Below are 18,984 nucleotides of genomic sequence, written 5' to 3' on the forward strand. Positions count from 1 at the left end.
ACTAATACCACATTCTCCACAACGAGGTCTCAAGGGAGTGCAAATGGTTTGTCCAAATCCTACCTGTACAAAATGATATTATGTGAAATGTTTGAATGTCTTATATTGTTATTAACTATTGAAGCATAAAATAATATTATTCAAAGTAAACATAAGAGAGAAATGCTCAAATGAGTTGGACTACCAAAAGAGGATTTATTGGAACCCATTCTTCCCTTGGAAGCCATCTTTGCAATGCCTCCCTTGTTTCTTCAGGTGTTAGAGTTTTCTACCAAGATGGAAGAGGATTAGTTAGTGACTTTCAATTGTGACCAAAGTAGAAGAAGACAATAAATCCAAGCCACACAAAAGAACAACCAATTATTGCTCAATAACATGCTGCAAAAGTAATAGGCTATGATGTTTACATTCTCATACTCTTTTAACATATGAATAATATTGATGGCATATATATTTTTAGGTGGAAACTCAGGTGCAGTCGACTTCACGTGAAGTTGATACCTGAGAGCCGTTAGATGATTTGACTGAGTTGACTAAACTTTCATCTAACGGCTCTCAGATATCAACTTCACGTGAAGTCGACTTCACCTGAGTTTTTACCATATTTTTATGAGTTTGATTGCCATGCATCGACAATGTACGAGTTTTACACAGAAATCAAATCAGATGCCACCACGTAGACAAACATCGTTTCCTTCCGAGATAATGGATGTGGAACTTAGTCACTTTTGCACATGGTTTGAGAACATATAAATGAGATGACAAAATGTGATGCGTCCATATGTAAAGGAACCTGTTTTGTGCTGGGTCTAGACACCCATCCAAGCCGATTGCAGATGCGGTGGACATGAGTATCAACACATATTCCTTGAACATTGTTCCATCCAACATTCATGACCTGTAAGGGCAGTAATAACATGAACTTCAGAAAAACTAAGGAAAGGTACTTCTTGAATTATGAAAGCTATTAAACATACCAAATGAGCCATCTTAGGACCTATGCCTGGAAGTAAGAGTAATTGCTCAATTGTGCTAGGTATGTCTCCGTCATACTTCATGAGACAAATGTTTGCGATTTTTTTCAAGTTGGTGGCTTTTCTTGTATAGAACCCAACCTTGAAATAAACAATAACCAAAAATACAAGCATAGATTCAATTGATGCAGCACAATAATATACATAGAAGAAGTTGATGTGATAATGTGCAAATTAAGGATATGTTGGCCAACCAAAAATATGATCCTTAAGATGCCCATAAAGACAAAACTACTAGAATCACAAGACAGGAAGTATCTTTAAAACGAAAAAAGAAACATACAGGGTAAAGCATCTTTTTGATGGTTTCTTCATCAGCATTGTTGATTGCGTCAGGGGTAAGTAGGCCATTTTCAAGAAGACGTTGGATTGCTCCTATTCTTAAAAACACATTTGTAACTTGAAACATTTTCATATGCATGTAAAAATATGACGATAAAAGAGTATATGCACTCACCATGAGTAACATGATCTTTGGTTTGGCTTGACAAAAGAGAAGAAACTAGGACAGCAAATCTTCTTTCCTAATTAAACACACAAGAATTCAGACAGTGGTAAGCTATTTTGTATTTTCATATCATGCTTCATACAGTACATTTTGGTTAAGGAATTACAAGGCACCCAAAATCACTACAATTCAAGACAAATTATCATGCACCAAAAAAAGAAAAGGAAACTTGTGCAACTAAAAGACAAGGCATCAATTCAGGACTCCAAACGAAACCAGTTTAATCATCATTGTCGATTAGTTGAACACGAATTACCTATGCCTGTTGATGGATTACTATTAGTTTATCCAAAAAAAAAAAAAAGAAAAAAACATTCATCTGTTTTCTTCCTCCCTGCCCCAAATGATTGTGTTGTAAACCATACTCTAACCAAATGTAAATCTCAGAATCATTTTTTCTTAGAACCACCAAGACACAAAATGAATACAGATGAATGTTTCTTTCCCCATTCGTCAAACAGCAGAAGAATACAGAGTTAGACCTTAGGAGGTAGAGTATCGCCAGCTTTCTCACATCCCATAGTGTCTACCGGTGCTTCTGCAGAACACCTCATTCTGCGAATCCCCTCAAGCACCCTTTCCCAGTGTGCAGGTAATTCACCTATACCATACATGAACAAAATAATTTAAGCTTTCTAAACTAAGGATGCTGCCATGCTATCAATGAGAAGCAGCTAAGCTAACCATATTAGCTTCTAATTGATACAGTGAAAAATGACAGAAATATTATGTCCATGGTCAAAACAAATTTTTCAGGTCCCAACTGCCAAATTAAATTTAATATACTTCACCCACTGCATTCCTAATAAAAAAAAATGGCATGGAATTTAACAATGATTTGTAAATAGAAAGTTTTTCTTCATCATAAAACATCTTACCACTGTGTCTAGGTGAAGTAGCTTCACTTTCCACAAGAGTCGCGTCCAAGCCCAATTCTGATTTACCTGAAAAGGAAAGTTATCGTTAAATGAACACAACCCAATAATGAGAATTTGTGGGGCAAGTGCATTGAGTTACTATCTGAGGCTTATATTTGATACCAATCCAAGCACATAGGAATTACCTCATACACTTGAAGCGTATCATTTTTTTTATGAGATACTACAAAGAACTAAAGAAGCTTTAAAAAAAAAGCACTGCCAATGGCAGTAGCTTATCATAGATTCCAGAATATCAGATATTTTTCCTTTTCTGATTTTAGCATTTTGTCAATGCATTTCTTTTCCAGCTTTCTATAGTCACATCATAAAAGGACTAATTTATTCACATGTCACTATGGAACAATTAATCATATTGCTAAGGGTATGTTTGTTTGTGATTATAAATGATGTAAACATTTTCATGAATCAGCTTCATCCTACCCGAAGGAGAGACCAAACCAGCTGTTTTCAATTCAAACACATTTCCATAAAGAGAAATGCTTAAAGACCCCACAAAATTTATTGTTTTTGGCCATCACTTTTAGCTATCAATCCAATTCTTTTAGTCTAGTAATTCAACAACATACTTTTAGCCTACATTTATAAACATTGATGACTAATTAATGGCCAAAACCAATAAATTCTGATGACCTCTAGCATTTATCTTCCATAAATAGTTGCAGCACTTTTTGATACTAATACTATCCCATTTTCTGTTTTTGGAAAAATTAATTGTACTCCTAAGTCCTAAGGAAGGACAAGGCTAGCTGTTTTCAATTCAAAAAAATTTCCATAAATACTTCCAGAAAATTTGAGAACTTAGCAAACAAGTACTTACTGGATTGAGTAAATGCATTATTTGCTCCACTGTATGTAAAATCTTCAATTTCAGGAAGGCCAGAACTCTGTTTAAGTAAAAACGGATAAAGTGTCATTATCACCATCGTAAGCTATTATTCATTGCAAGTAAAAGAACCTCACAAAAGCATAATAAGCATTCAACAAACTGATTTTTAAGTTGAAAACAAAAATAAAACAAAATATGGTGACAAGGGTGCACATTATGCAACATTTTTATAGTGATAAAGACACCCATTAACAAATCAATTGCAAAATCAACGACCGATGAAGGAAAAGAATCTAACTTTGTCATGATCACGTGTTGGGGGCTGAAGCTCCTTTTGTTGAAGTGCCACAAGAGTGGTTTTGGGCCTCTTGCTTCTCCTCACAAAGACACGAGCTTTGGACACAGAAGCAGCGTGAGAGGAGGAGTCCGAGGTGGGTGTGTCGGTGTTGAAATTGGAGGGAAGAGATGGCGTTGTTTGAGTCATCAAAAACGAGACTTTGATTCGCCCCAAACCAAAGGATCGAGGTGTAATCGAAAAGACCAACATTTGATTTGAGACAAAACTCTCGGAGCCATTGTGTTTTAGTTTTATTTTTATTTTGTTTATTAATGTAAAATAACAATTTATATTGATTGATTATTTTTCATATTTGTTGTTTTTTATTTATTTTAAGAGTGACATTGTGCTTTTTTCATTTTTTTTTTTTTAAATCCTAACCACAAGTATTTCACCAAGTAAAGGTGCTTTATATTCGTGTTCAATAAAATTTTATGTTTTCAGTTTTAATGCAAATGTCTATTTATTAGATTTGAATTAAAGGATTTTGATTATGTTAGTGCAACTATTTTACACCCTATTATATATTGATAGAGGTAATTAAGCTTAAACAAAAATGTGTGTAATACACATTTTGAAGAGTTGTGCTATTTGATAGTATATAAGAAAAAATTTTAAATATTTATAGATGTGAGATAATTCATAATACACGAGACGAAAAAGTTCTAAATATTTAAATCTGAGATAGTATACAAGACAAAAAAATTTCAAATATTTATAGATGTGAGATAGTTTATAATACACAGGACAAAAAAAATCTCATTGTAAATGTGAGATAGTTAACAGTACACTGAACAAAAAAAATTCTAAATATTTATAGATGTGAGATAATTTATAGTATATTTGAAAAAAATTTTAAATATTTATAAATGTGAGATAGTATATAAAACTAAAAAATCTCAAATATTTATAGATGTGAGATAGTTTATAGTATATAAAATAATAGAATTTATAATTACAGGGACAAATAAAATTCCAAATATTTATATATATGGGTTATATGGGTAGACAGGACAGTACATACAAAGCTTGTGATTTTTTACTGCTTCCAGTTCCATTTGAAGCAAAGGTGTGACCGTCCAACTCATTCATTCTTTTCTTTCTTCATTCAAAGTTTCCATCTTTCTTCTGTAAGGTTTCTGGAACACAAGAATTTTATTTATTTCAATTATTCTGAAAAAAAGAACTACTTTCATTCATTCCATTTTCGTTACTTACAGGTGAAAGGTTCCGCCTTTTCTTTCTTTTCGGTTTGCACACAACACAGTCTAACTAGTTCCCAGGTAAAGAAGAAACCTTTTTTTTGTGTGTGTGTTTTTTATGATACTTTTGAGGAAAGAAATTCATCATGATCGACAAAGTATATCTAAACATTTTCTGTTATCAATGCTTTGCATGTACAATCAATGAGTGCCTATGTGTTGTTCTTGTTAATGGATAACTTCTGTTCAATTTGATCATGTTGCTCTTATGATATTTTCACCTTTATGTTGCTCTTTCGGACTGAAAAGCTTGTTTTTTACCCAAAAAGGAAAAGAAAAAGAAAAAGAAAAAGAAATTGTTTTTTCAGTTTGATCATGTTCTTATTCTAATATTTTTCAACCTTTTCTTGGGGGTGACCTTTTGAAGCAAAATTTTTTTTGTTGTAGCTGATAATACAAATTTGTTTTGGCACACAATGTGGTAGCATTGTAGAATGTTGTGCCCTTTTCTTTTATCGGTTTTTATTTTTAAAATGTTGATAGTTTATGTAAGGACACAAAAGGACTCAGTGCACTTGCTTCTTTCTTTCTTTCTTTCTATTTTTTATTTTAATTTTTGTAAGGGTGCAATCTTGTTGTTCCAATGCTAACTTCTTGTGCTTGTTGAATATTCTGTGTATGTGGCTACTGGCAGCATTAGGGTGTTAAGCATTAATGGTCATTGTATCAAACATGACTTCGCCGGATGTGTGTCCGACCGAGGATGCAATTCAGGCATTCTTAGAACACTTGATTGATCCATTGCTACCAGCAAAATCATCTGTCCGAGATAAGCCCACGCCATTGCAACAAGAGTCACTTGCAAAACAGGTGCCTTAATCTTTGCATTTCTTATTATTGTATATGAATCCCTGGATCCAAATATTGACCTATGTGGACAATTATGTTGTTTCTCTATTTGGTTTGTTTATACTTTTATTCCTTGTTTGGATGTCGGTGATAAGTATGACCCTGTTGGAAGTTTTTATAATTACTGCATGGATTCCTTGTATAGATTGTAGTTAGATAGCTTTTATGCGATGCCTTATTCAAAGTGTAGAAGGGAAATATACTAGTATCTCATAGTGGAACGAAATGATTTTGTAATTTATAATGCTTAATGTTTTTTCTTTTTTCTTGCAAGTTGCAATGCACGGTTATAAAGCCGAGGCTTGCTTAACTCAAGAGGAGTCTGTTTAAATGTTCTGATTTAGATTTAGTTCTGATTGAAAGTTGTTATATCGTGAATATTTTTGAGTATCATTTGTTCAATTTCTTAATATGAATCATTCTTATTGTATGAATAAAGTTCAAAGTTTTTTATCCTCAAAACATGAAGAGCATGCATAAAAGCCTCAAAATAAAGTTTTATGCATATTGATTTACAGAAATACATATAAAGTGAGCAAAACATCTGCTCTAGTTACTGACTTTTCTGTTGTTGGCGTTAGGTGCGTGCTGTTGTCTTACTGTACAACTACTATCATAGAAAACATCATCCAGAGCTTGTATATCTGCCATTTAATGAATTTTGCAAGTTGGTGGTGGTTATGAGACCCAGTTTATTAGCATATATGCAATTTATGCAAAAGATAAATGAAGCAGAATTAACTGATGTGGAGAAACAGCTATCGTTACCAGAAAAAGAGATTATGAATGCATGTGATATATGTAAACGCCTAGATCCATCAAAAAATGCTCCTAATATAGATGGATGGCCCATTTCGAAAGTGGCTGTCCTTTTACTTGACAGCGAGAAGGAGAATTGCTTATTGGTATTCGGTTCCATCACTCGTGGGATATGGTCTTTGGTTGAAAAAGATTTGGACACCTCCAACCACAGTTCAGAAGTTACCTCAGCAACGAAATGTACATATAAAAACAAAAGAGTTATCAGAAAGCCAACTAAAGATGAATTGAATCTTGTTGAAACTCAACTTTTGGAAGCTGGATATTTTGCTGTAAAGGAAGCTATTGGTAATTGCCTTTGTAATGCAAGTCATGATATATATATTTTGATGCTATTCTCATGCCATCATTTTGTTTTGTCCTTTTTCTTTAATAAAATTTTATTGTCCAATAGAAGATAATCATTGCATTTTGTTTGCGTCGTTAGTTAATGTATCAACATTTCTTAATTTAGTCTTACCAAGTTCTCTCTTATATGGAAATAGTTTAATGCGATTGTCGTAATGTGGTACAGGAATCAATAAGACTGATATTACACTTTTGGAGAGACACACTGTCTATTCACATAGCAAAGAAAAGGCAGCTTCTCGTTTTTATATTATGCAGTGCACCTTGCCAATCGGGCAGGAGGTTGTTCGAGTCCCTCTCAAAGATGTCATCGAAAGGTTTGTTTTAATACTAGAACATCATAGAATGATGCATGCAGTAAAAAGTAAGTGGATCTGCACATTCTGCTGCCCTTGTGGTATTTGTGTGCTAGATTTATTTGTAGACGTTTGTTTTTCTTTCAGATTATTGTCTCAAAGAAGTAAAACTGCTTCTAATTAACATTGTATGTCTTCTCTTCGCATAGCTTGCAGGGTCCCTTGATCAAAAAGGATTTTGGCTGTTGGTCAATCACTTCAGTTGTTGATTACTTCCACATGCTTCCTTATTCTGAAATAATCTTAGAGTGGAATTCTAGGTTGGTATGGTTATCCATTTTGAGAAACTTGAGTGCACATCCATGTTTATGCAGTTTCAGAACCTTGAAATGTTCTTCATATCATTTGTTTCCTTCTTATAGTTTCTTTGGCAACTATCTAAGGTTTAACTTAATGCTTGTATATTATATTCCATCTTGGCAGAAAAGCATTCTCAAATAGTTTACAAGATTCAAGGGTAACAGAGAAAAATATAAAGGGGGACAGCTCTGTAGTGACAGAATCCTCAGCAAGCGAGGACATGTCTACTGGTCTTGATAGTAAACCGGAAAGATATAATATTGCCCCGAAGCAGAAAAAGGATAATGAAAGCATTACACTTAGACAATCTAATCATATCAAGGAGCCTTGTGATATGGATGTGGATGAGTCTTCCATTTTTCCTTCTGAAAATAAAGACATATGCAACGACATTGTTAATACTGTACAACTTGGTGAAGATCAAGAAAAAAAGAAGCCATCTGTGCACTATAAATCAAATGCCCGTACAAGTGAGGTCAAGGTTTGTTCCGAATGAAACTTGTTTATTAATCTAATTATTGATGTTTCAACGTGTGTTTCTGATTGAGAAAAAAAAAATAGAAAGCCTTTTATGATACCTATGCAGTATGCTACTGGTTAAGAAAGTTTGTTTCCCGCTTTCTATATCATCTATATTTTCAAATGTTTATTACCTCTCATCATAACTAAGATTCTAAACAGGCTGCTACTCACTGCAATTGTGATTCTTGAGCTTGATTGCCTTGTTTGTTATCTACCATCTTGCTGAATGGAATCTGTTTTGGCAGGCTATGAAGGTTGATTCAACAACGACGAAGGATGAGATCAACACTTATGGTTCTTACAGCAGTATTTTTGGCAAGGGGCACAATACCTCATATGAAAAAGAAAAGAACACCTTAGATGATCATACTCCTGTTCCAAAACATTCCAAACTGGATTTGAAGAAGCTCATAGATCTTCTAGATTCAAAGGGGAAGATATTGTCACAAACTGCACTGACTGCTCTGATCAGGAAGAGGAATGAGCTGGTAAAACTTTTTCTTTGCTTTATTATGATCCATTCTCAATAGCTATGCATGGAAAGAACATAATACTTCTTATGCTATGATATGATTCATTTTTATTTTTTAGTATATTATGTACTTCAATGCTCAGAAGCTCTATATTTGCATTGATCTAGACATAATTTTTTTCATGTAGGCTCTTCAGCATCGCACAATTGAAGATGAAATTGCTATGTGTGAGCATAAAATTCAGAAAATACTAACTGGTTCGTGTACCTATCGGTCTAGCACTGTTGGTTGTCTTTACTTTTATTTTTTCCCGTGTATATGTCATGGGATTTGTGCTTCCTTTTTCCACTGTTCGTATACTTCTTTGCTGTCAGTCATACTCCCAACCTGATCTTTTTTTCTGGTTTGGAAATTGAGTATTTACAATCCTATAACTTGATGCTTAGAGCCTGACACAATTATTGACTTAAAATCCATGATAGTGTGATTAGTTTCTTATGTTAGTGTTCTTCTGTCTTGACAAATGTAGAGGGTGAAGATGATGTTGTTTTGAAGATAGAATCCATTATAGAAGGTTGCAATGACTTATGGGCAAGGAATGAAGAAAGTGCTAAGCTTCAAAACCTATCTCCATGTATTAAGAGGAAAAAGTTTACAGAGGATGCCGCTGTCACCAAAGGTCCATGCGAGGCACGTTGACATTCACTTTACTTACTAGCTTTTACATATGAATCTTTTATATGAAAAGATTTTTTGTTGGGTTATATATATAGCCAATGCTTTTTGTACCCTTTATCGAATAGCGAGACGACTCATTTCTTTTCCCCATTGGAATGGTTAGAGATCTAGTTAATTTAAGTGCCTCAATCCATCGGTGGAGAAGGATGAGTCGGCTCATTGCATGAGGAAAGATGAATGCATATAACTCGTATTATAACATGGGTTGGCGAAAGCTAAACATGCCCGTGATCCCTCTTTATCTTTATCGTAAAAATGCACTTAAAAGTTAAAACTCATTATATCATGCAGGAACTGGATGCTATATGCCATGCTAACAATTGGGTCGTACCAACTTATCGTGTGACACCGATAGAAGGTAATAATATCTGAACTAGATTAGAATCTATTAGGGCCTGATTTTTTCGCATAATCTCATGAATGATAAATGAAACGTACGACAGCTTCATCGATCCATAGATGATGTCACTTGTTGTTCATCTCATATTACTTGGTAACATTTTGTTCACTTTTTTGAAAGGTGGATTCCAAGCTGTATGCGTTAAAGGGGTTGATTTTCAGTTTACATGTAGCAGTGAATTGTGTCTCAGTCCTCGTGAAGCAAGAGATTGTGCTGCTGCAAGGATGATAGTTAAAATTAAGAGTATGGCAGAATCCATCAAGTAATGGTGGAAGCTTTGGAATGGCATGCTTCCAAGTTCCTCCATGTTTTTTGGTATCTTTTTGCAGTTCTATATATGATACATTATAGGAATGGAGACATCCATTTGAATAACTAATCTCATATATTTTGGTTAATGTCTGATCTTGAATGCATGGTGGCATGCTAAACTAAACTCACATGAGAGGACTAGATAGAGAGAATTACATAAAGAATAATCTTCTTACAACCACAGCTACTTTATTTTGATGATGCATTAATACTATTCCTGGCAAAATTTAAATTAGTTACCATCTTATTGCTGATCTATCAAGCTTTTTTTCATCTGTTTTATTTATTTATGGAGATCAGCAATATTACTCTTTATTTTTATTTATTTTTAGTTGCATTCAACGAATATCTCGTGAAGTATTGTTTTCACTTAGTAAATATTAACTAGTAACTTAACAGTGGCCCTTAAATCAATTGTGTATTCAGAAAGCTTCTGGAATGATTTGTTAAAACTAATTTGACGGTAGAATTATCATTTTCTAAACAAAGATATGATGTTTGAAAGTTAAAATAAAAATAAATAAACAAAAAAATCATTTATTAGATTTTCTGATATATTTTTCCACAAAAAGAATATAAATTTCGATTATATATTTAATATTCACGTTTTTCTACGCATAAAATCTTTAAGTGTAATCATTTACTTAAGAGAAATGAATTTTAGAGAAAGAATCATTGTTCTAGTAAACTAATTATACGGGAACGAATACATCAACAACTAGTCTATTATATTCCCCTACGAGATAAATTTTTGAATAAATCATCTTGCAAAATTGACCAAGGCCCCAAAGTGGTTTTTAAAACTAGTTTTGTGTACTAAAATCATTCTTGAGATTGTAATTGCACAAAATACATTTGAGATTGGCTAAGTGACCTACATTAGCTCCTAACCTGTTTTCTCAATGTGGCCTAATGACGTAAATTATTAGTAAACATGTCACATCAAGGTTTAACATGCAATGATGTAATGATGGTCAATAAATAACGTGTGACATTGCTGACATGGGCAATAGTGTCAATACTATTTGCCCATATGTCAGTTTGATGTCATAATACTTAAAAGGATCCGGTTTAAGCTTAAAATGGAAGGGGCATTAAATAAACCTAGGCAGACGAAATGCTTTTTCCTCTGGTTGTAGCAGGGGTAGGTGGATGATTCAACTTTGCTTCTAATGGAGAATGGCAGAATGCTACCTTTAATCCTATCATAGTCCTAAAACCCTATAATTACAATCTATAGCTATCAGACTTATATTTAAGCATGAAGCATTCTATATTACGGAAAGTAAGAGGAAACGAGCTCTTGTACTCAATCAAATAACATTTAAATTAATTGAAAAGAAAAATCCCGACTTTACAGTAAAATCTTTCCTTTCTTTTTCACTGATGGGGAAAGGAAAACCCATCTGTCAGAAATTTGCATCATCCTCTACAAATTTCGACAAAAACTTCAAAACCGAAGCCTTAACATCATCACCTTTATCTCTGCTTTCAAACACACCCTTCATAATCCTTGTGTAAAGCCTTTCAAGTTGTGGAACGCTGCAATTTTCACTGCGCTTAACAAATTGTTCCTTTAAAGACTCCACTTTTCCTGAAAATTCACCATCCACCATTGTGACATCCTCAAGACTTCTGCCACCATCATCTTGGCTACTCGTAGAAGTTCCATGTGAATTTCCATCGATTGTCACAGGTTCTACCATTTCAGAATCCATGTCATTTGTCTGATGCTCCGGGGGAGGCTTAGACGGTAAAGGATCTTCTGGAGACTTCTCCTCCGCCACTAAACACAGACATGCAAAAAAATTAGTCAGCATTTGAATAGGGAATGCAAAAGGGAAAAAGTGGAAATGAAATTAATGATTGCATTGCTTCTCTATATTAAGGTGCAAATGACAATTGCAGAAACCATTTGCATCACCACCATTTTGCTTATATCCAAGCAGCAAAGGCATACCTGGATGTGCAATATCAACTGTCTTCTTTGTCCGCTTCAGTGCTTCATAACTCTGATCAACATTAACCTCCGGTTGGACATGACGAAGTCGAGCACTTGTTCTAGTAGCAGCACTCAGCTGAACAACAGGAGTTGCAGGGAAAGTGGATACCCCTAATTCATCAGGCAACTGGGCTGGACCTCCTTGGCTAGCAATCTTGTCACAGTATGCAACCAGTGCTGGATCCATCTGTGAGATCATCCCTTGCACCTGAAGAGGAAAAAGAAAGAAGAGAGAGAGAGAGAGAAGGGGAGAGGGGAGAGGGGTGGGGGGGAGCAAGATGAGAAGCATTTTCCAAGCAACAATAAACAGAAAAGAAACTCCGACATAATACTGGACACAAAAAGTCAAGGTACCGCATCACGCAGCTCGCAGGCTCTACTGACAATTCTAGCACCATTGTAGTCCTCTCCATTGTAAGCCTGAGTTGGGAACAGAATAAGGATCAAACTTGGGAAATGGTTCAAATATTGAACACATTTGTTTGAAGCATTCTTCACAAGTTTTCGGATTGGAGTTGAATCCAACCAATAATAATAGTAATAACCAAAAACAACAATAAGTCATGTTTGTTTCGTAATGCAAATAAAATGAGAAAAAAATACTTATAGTACTTAAATTCTATAAACATTTCATATAAAAAAAAGTGATACAAAGTACATAAAAATCCTTGCACATGTGATATAATGACCATTATCAACATGATGCAGCACAGTAGCCATATCCATTGGGTTCTGTATGATTGACCGATAATTAGGTGCGTCTTCATCAGAGACTGGATAATGGAAGGCATTAAATCGTTTGTCATACAATATCCTACAAGTGATACAAAAACAATATTAAGGTAAAAGCTGCATGAATTTAACTTAAGATATGACTTTGCCAAGTGAAGCCAACACAAATAGCATAGGTTGACATACCGATTGCAAACATCTCTTAGGCACATTCGCAATCTGCGAAGTGCATGTTGCTCAGCTTCTACCTTTGCTTTTAGCTCAGATACCTTAGGACCAGTGGCCAACTTTGGTGCCTTGGGAAGTTCAGGAAGGCGTCCTTTATTATGGGATTTCTCACTCATTCTTTCTAACAAGACTGACATAGCAGCTTCAATTAATCGATTGAAAAACAGGGTCCTATCCTCAGTAGATGGCATGTTCACTTCATAGCTGTTCAAAGGGAGAAAAAAATGCGATGAGCAGATAATCAGAGACAAAGCTGCGCAAGAAGACTACATTACAGACTTGAATACGTAACTACTGTTCTTAGATATTTTAAGCCTCAGCCTGAACCTTCAATCATGCAGATACTTATGGAAATAAACAACCATCAAAATTTTGGTGAAGATAATGGGAATGAACTACTAAGGAAGCAGTAGCAATTGAATTAGAGACTTTTCACCTCCTCATTAAAAAAGAAATAATCCCATAAATATTTAAGTTTTTTCCTTTTCATAAAAGAGAAACATGTTTAGCTTGTTACTTTTCACGCCTCCAAAACCACCCATTTAGAAGAAAACAATTGCAAGCATCCAGAGTGCTTGAATAGAATAAGAAACACTGCCTTGGAACTCAAATCAGTGTTTTGTTGTGAATTAGATCAAACATACACTGAACGATGAGGGAAAACTGAATGTGGTACATCTTCAACTTCAGCAAGCACAACTGATGATGTTCCCAGTAGAAGGATAGGCATGTCAGATGGCAATTCGTCTAGCAAAGTCAGGAGAACAGCTCTGAGTTGTTCATGAGCCTGCAGGATTGCGAAACCAATCAAACTCAGGTAGCATTGAAGCAGTCCCTCAACATAAATGAACACATGCGTACAAAATATAAATTTTGGGCAGGGAGATCATTTCCATTTAACATACAAATAATTAAAATATGCACTTACAGTTTCCCACCAAACATCAAATTGTGGTAAATAGAGAATTGATGGTGTGGTTCTTCTAGCTTCGCCAAATATGTGTACCAATGCCTCCTCTGGTGTCTTAGCACTAGGATCTGATAGCAGAGATGGAAGTCCTAATGAATGTACGGGAAATTTTTCCAGTTCATGTAAAACCGCAGGCCCAAGATGATCCTGTTAAACTAGAGCAGTAAGTATATTCAGTCTTCAGTTGTTCTAATGACAAGCTTACAATAGTTTTTAAGGCTCCAAGATACTCACCAGCCCAGTACCTTCACCACCACAAAGTAGGAGTCTAGGTCGATAAACAAGTGGAATTGCAGATCCATAGGAAAGCATTGAAAATTTGGTCAGTTCTGATGCAACAGAAACTGGGGGGAAAATATCAGATATAATACTCATGACCCTTTCTAGATGTCTCTGAAGACACGGTTGAACTACAAGAGATAATGGCCTAGAGTGCACTATAGCTCCCCTGTGAGCAGCAGGGGTAATTGTAGACATTGCATCAACAAAATGATACTTTTCTACCTTGACCGAATCCACATCTATAAGAAATTTGTCATCACTTGTATAAACCTGTGGGTATTTTTCACGGAAAGCACGAATGGCAGCTTCAGTACATAGAGCCTTTAGATCAGCACCACAGTAACCTACACAACTAGCTGCAAGTTCCCTTTTCAGATCCTTTGAAGGTGGATGCTTCCACTTGCGAGTATGAATATCTAATATTTCGGCACGTGCCTCACAACCAGGCAAAGGAAAATTAAATTCACGATCAAATCTACCAGGGCGCCGTAAAGCTCCATCAATAGCGTCAATCCTATTGGTAGCTCCAATTAAAACAACTTGTCCACGAGAATCAAGACCATCCATCAAAGCAAGCAAAGTGGACACAATGGAATTGTGAATTTGTTCTTGCTTGCTAGACCTCACAGGTGCAAGTCCATCTATTTCATCAAAGAAGATAATAGAAGGTTGATTCCTTTGTGCTTCTTCAAAGAGTAGCTTCAATTGTCTCTCAGCCTCACCAACCCACTTGCTTAGCACATCCGCTCCTTTGCGCATGTAAAAGCTAACCTTCTGGCCGGCTTTTGAAGCAGCACAAGCCAATGCTCTTGCAATTAATGTTTTCCCAGTTCCCGGGGGACCACATAGCAACACCCCTCTAGGAGGAGTAATATGGTAACTAGCAAAGAAATCTGGATACAATAATGGAAAGAAAACCATTTCTTTAAGAGCATCAATGTATTCAGAGAGCCCACCTATATCCTCAAAACTAACAGTATCATCAACCTGTAAGGGCTGGATATCTGCCCCTCCCTTAGAGCTTGGTCCAGCAGTTTGAATCCCAGTTGTCAAGGTAGCCAAAGCATCACTCTGATGGGCCCAACCCGATGCAGCAAGGTTTAAGCCCCATGCTGTTGTTCCATGCGTATCTAAGCCCCCAAAGAGCCAGGGGGGGCCAGATCTGTTGCCACCTCGACCCCACGGAATGGCAGGCCCTTGGTCCAGCTCATCCACAAGGAGGGAGTCATCAGAGTCTTCAGCCCTTGCAAGGCGATGCCGTTTATGAACTCGTGATCCACCCTTCCTAACATCCCTGCTAACCTTATTTCCCATACCTTGATGTAACACTCTACGAGGAGATCTTGGTTGGGTCTTCCCCTCTTCCATAGAAAACCTACGGACATCAGAACGATTTCTAAGATCATAGCGCCTTCTTCCATCCTGCTCTTCTTCCTCTTCTTCTTCTTCCTCTTCCTCTTCTTCTTCTTCTTCACCCTCTTCATCATCACCATCTTCATCATCCTCACCTTCGTCTTCCACCTCAGCATCTCCTTCAATATCATTCTGACCATCATCTGCATCATTTTCCTCACCATTTCCATTTTCTGTTTCACCCTGTTCTGCCTTGCCTTCTGAAAAGTCTTGCCCATCATCTGATTCTGAAATTACTTGTTCTCTTGCCACAGCCTTAGAACGACGAGGCCGTAGACCTTCACGTCTAGGTGCTGATTTAGTAGACACTGCTCTTTTGTGCTTAGACATCAACTCTTCCTGGCTGATGCTATTGTTGATCCGATTTCTCAATTGTGGTCGATATGTAGGCCTCTGAAACATGATAACATGCCTTCTTCAGCTTAAATTACAAAGAATTCAAGTTTATTACCGAGATTTGAGAGCATAAAATCTCACCATTAAGTCTTCATCCTCAGCTCCAGAGCTGTCTGTTGCAAAGCCTTCAAGATTTACATTAAGCCTTCTCTTTCTAGTTGAACGTCGAAGGTTACTAGAGCCAGACTGTGAATAGAAGCACAGTTAACACAACCAGGGATGTAAAATTTCCAACATAAAATAGCTGAAAGGAATGATTATTGTTGTATGATCAGCCAGCAAATTCATGATTCTATGCAATGTAGAAGAGGAAGGAAAAAAAAAAAGAGCTACTGTTACTAAGGCATAAAAAGCTATAGAAAGATCCTCTATGCCATTTACCATATAATATGGTTATTGCCATTGGAGTTAGAGAGAACTAAACCCTTGTTGAAGAAAGAGTCACAATGATGACAAAGAAGACAAAGAAGAGGAAACAGAAGAAGGTATTACATGTATAAGTACCAGAACCATCCAAAATCACAGCCAGCAGCCAACCAAAGAGAACAAGTGAACAACTGAAAGAATCAAAGCTACCTAATAATCAAGCATGTCTATCAGTTCCTATATTGAGGATTTGAATATTAGGGATGTTCTATGAAATATGGAATCTATCAAGGTATTAAAACGAGAAAATGGATACCAATGCAAAATTGAGATTTGAAAGCCAGTACAAACACAGGAACAGATCAGAAACAGAAGCATCGTTATGTTATTTCATGATCAGCTCAACCAGCATGCTGCGTGTTACGGAAGAAAAAAAACTTAAATTGAAAAATAGCAAATATCATGAACAACATCATCATATTCAATTATTTATATAATCCATAAATTGAATTAGAGGGAAAAAGTTGTCATGACAACCATGTCATGTTATGTCTGACAGTTAATGTGATATATATACAGAATACAAACAAATTAAACAATAAAATAGTCCTTGCAATAGCAATTATGCTCCTTGAACTTATTTGAAATGCAGATACTAACATTGGCATTTGAATCCTGTGCCTTCCGGCTCCCTGGACGCAGCATCTTGGCAATCGAAGCTGCTGTCCTAGACTTATTCTTGCTTTTCTTGCGCCGCCTAAGATTTGTGTTGTAATACATGAATGGTCGGCCATAAATGTTTGGTCTTGTCCTGATCCTATCACTAGTTCGCACAGGACCAGAAACAGAGCCATCTTGGCCAGACTGTTTCGGATACATGAAGCACACTAACTTATATAAAATAAAAACAAAAATAAAAATAAAAAAGTTAAATAATAGCTATATCTCAGTCAGCTACAATACACCTGCAGAAACCAATAGATCACAGTCCTTAAAACTTTCATAAATACAGCCAAAAAAGAGAGTTATGCTAAAAGAAATAAAACTTAACCAACTACCTAGGAAGGGTATTATATATTCCACAACAATATCATGCTTAACTAAGCAAGAAACACCAATCACAAGAAAACCTTTACACACTTGAACTACCCACTTAAAGAAAAGGTAACACCAAAAAGTCTTCTTCAACATCTTGAATATTAAGAATTCTTAATAGTTAATACACCACATCCTCCAAAAGAAAAAGCCATTATATTCATGTTCTATGTATGAAGATTATCAGAGAATCCCAATGCATGTCCAAGACAAATTTAGGTGCTAAAAACTTGATAAATAAAATATCTTTTATTTCATCATCAAGGATAGCCACAACACCACAAAAGCATGAACACCATCCTCAAATTATCCCTGGGAACACTCAACACTCATACAAACTGAAGCAGCAAAGTGACTCACAGGTTCATACATGAAAACCTAAAAGCTAAAACTAACCTAAAAGTCTAAAACTATCACATTTACAATAACAAGATAACAATTCCTTTAAACCATAAGAAACTATAACACAATAAGTTGCAACACGAACAAACAGGCAAAGAAAAAGAAAAAAACACACAAAGTCCATCGCAAAAAATAATAATAATAATAATAATAATAATAATATAATAATCAGTCAAGTCTAGCATCGACAAAAAAAAAAGCGTCAAAAACGAGAGTGATGAGGAAGTTTCCGAGGGCAAAAGAGGAATGCTGAACATGAAAACAGATTAAGAAGAGAGAATCCAGGTGGATGAGGTGGATATGCACCTGATCGCGGAGAATCAGCGATGGTAGCTAGGGTTTTCACGGAAACAAGTGAGAGAGAACAAAACTCATCAAATACATACACACTACTCTCTCAGCCTCTCAGGGGGTAGTTCTTCTTCAGGGTGCCAAAACCTCGTTTTTTTTGTGTTTTTGTTGTTCCAAATATTTCGTGAATCACACTCTGCAGCATACAAATAACAAAATTTTCAATTTGTTTCATGTTACTCCTCGGTCCTCACTCGCTTCGTTCCACGACCCGAATCAGGGAAACGCCCCGTTTTGACCCGTAACGACTCGGCCCAGTATGACCCTTATGGCCTTATCAAAGGTTCTGTTGAAAAATTGGGCCCCTTCTTATAAAAAAAAGCCTGTGAGTGTGTGAGTAGATAATGAATATGAATTTGTGTCATATTAGAGACCAACCAAACAAAAATTAACTTAGGTTGGTCAACTGATCAGCTCACTCGTCCTATTAAGCAAGTGTTGGAGTTCGAATCCCACTTTGTGCATATAACTCATTGACCAGTGGCAGACTTTTAAATAAAGTTTCGATCCATAACGAATTTGTCCTTGGCTTGTCGGATTGAGGGATACTGTGGGGCGTGGCAACCAAAAAAGAGACCAACCAAAAAAAATTGTAGCAAATGCATTTCAAAAAAAAAGTAGGAAATACGACACATTTTAGAAAACAACTTCCTATTAGACGTAATGAATAAATTAACAGGTTTTGAGCTTTTATTTTTTTTGAGTTTGTTTGAAAACTACTT

The 18,984-nt window shown here is 35.8% G+C and overlaps 3 protein-coding genes across 6 annotated transcripts in view; 1 reads left to right on the forward strand and 2 right to left on the reverse strand.

Annotated features, from left to right (window-relative positions):
- LOC107628993 (endonuclease III homolog 1, chloroplastic) overlaps window positions 1–3,890 on the reverse strand; it is a gene marked incomplete in the record, with an annotated part of 4,284 nt that extends 394 nt beyond the window's left edge. Inside the window, 10 exon segments of the mRNA XM_016331654.2 lie at window positions 1–63; window positions 185–268; window positions 794–898; window positions 978–1,115; window positions 1,318–1,409; window positions 1,492–1,558; window positions 2,025–2,143; window positions 2,421–2,486; window positions 3,301–3,367; window positions 3,608–3,890. Coding sequence (XP_016187140.1) covers window positions 1–63; window positions 185–268; window positions 794–898; window positions 978–1,115; window positions 1,318–1,409; window positions 1,492–1,558; window positions 2,025–2,143; window positions 2,421–2,486; window positions 3,301–3,367; window positions 3,608–3,856 — 1,050 coding nt within the window.
- LOC107628992 lies at window positions 4,648–10,279 on the forward strand. The gene is made up of 12 exons (XM_016331652.2): window positions 4,648–4,776; window positions 4,867–4,929; window positions 5,543–5,718; window positions 6,339–6,864; window positions 7,091–7,241; window positions 7,430–7,540; window positions 7,704–8,061; window positions 8,348–8,590; window positions 8,763–8,832; window positions 9,105–9,265; window positions 9,605–9,671; window positions 9,834–10,279. Exons 3-12 carry the CDS (start codon window positions 5,563–5,565, stop codon window positions 9,977–9,979), a joined length of 1,989 nt encoding a protein of 662 aa, XP_016187138.1. The 5' UTR covers window positions 4,648–4,776; window positions 4,867–4,929; window positions 5,543–5,562; the 3' UTR covers window positions 9,980–10,279.
- LOC107628991 (ATPase family AAA domain-containing protein At1g05910) lies at window positions 10,994–18,443 on the reverse strand. 4 transcript variants are annotated; one of them, XM_016331651.2, is made up of 11 exons: window positions 18,218–18,443; window positions 17,075–17,379; window positions 16,130–16,234; window positions 14,192–16,045; window positions 13,916–14,104; window positions 13,632–13,774; window positions 12,946–13,191; window positions 12,694–12,841; window positions 12,382–12,486; window positions 11,986–12,235; window positions 10,994–11,811 (listed from the first exon to the last, which is right to left on the reverse strand). In XM_016331651.2, exons 2-11 carry the CDS (start codon window positions 17,291–17,293, stop codon window positions 11,435–11,437), a joined length of 3,636 nt encoding a protein of 1,211 aa, XP_016187137.1. In that variant the 5' UTR covers window positions 17,294–17,379; window positions 18,218–18,443; the 3' UTR covers window positions 10,994–11,434. The 4 variants fall into 4 exon arrangements, with proteins under 4 accessions (XP_016187137.1, XP_020973571.1, XP_020973573.1 ...); XM_021117912.1 differs by lacking the exon at window positions 10,994–11,811 and having other exon boundaries at window positions 11,993–12,235; window positions 12,382–12,468; window positions 12,686–12,841; XM_021117914.1 differs by lacking the exon at window positions 10,994–11,811 and having other exon boundaries at window positions 11,993–12,235; window positions 12,382–12,468; window positions 12,686–12,841; window positions 17,075–17,301; window positions 18,218–18,418.

Source organism: Arachis ipaensis, chromosome B03 (genome assembly GCF_000816755.2).
Source record: "Arachis ipaensis cultivar K30076 chromosome B03, Araip1.1, whole genome shotgun sequence".
Classification (NCBI taxonomy): Eukaryota; Viridiplantae; Streptophyta; class Magnoliopsida; order Fabales; family Fabaceae; genus Arachis; species Arachis ipaensis.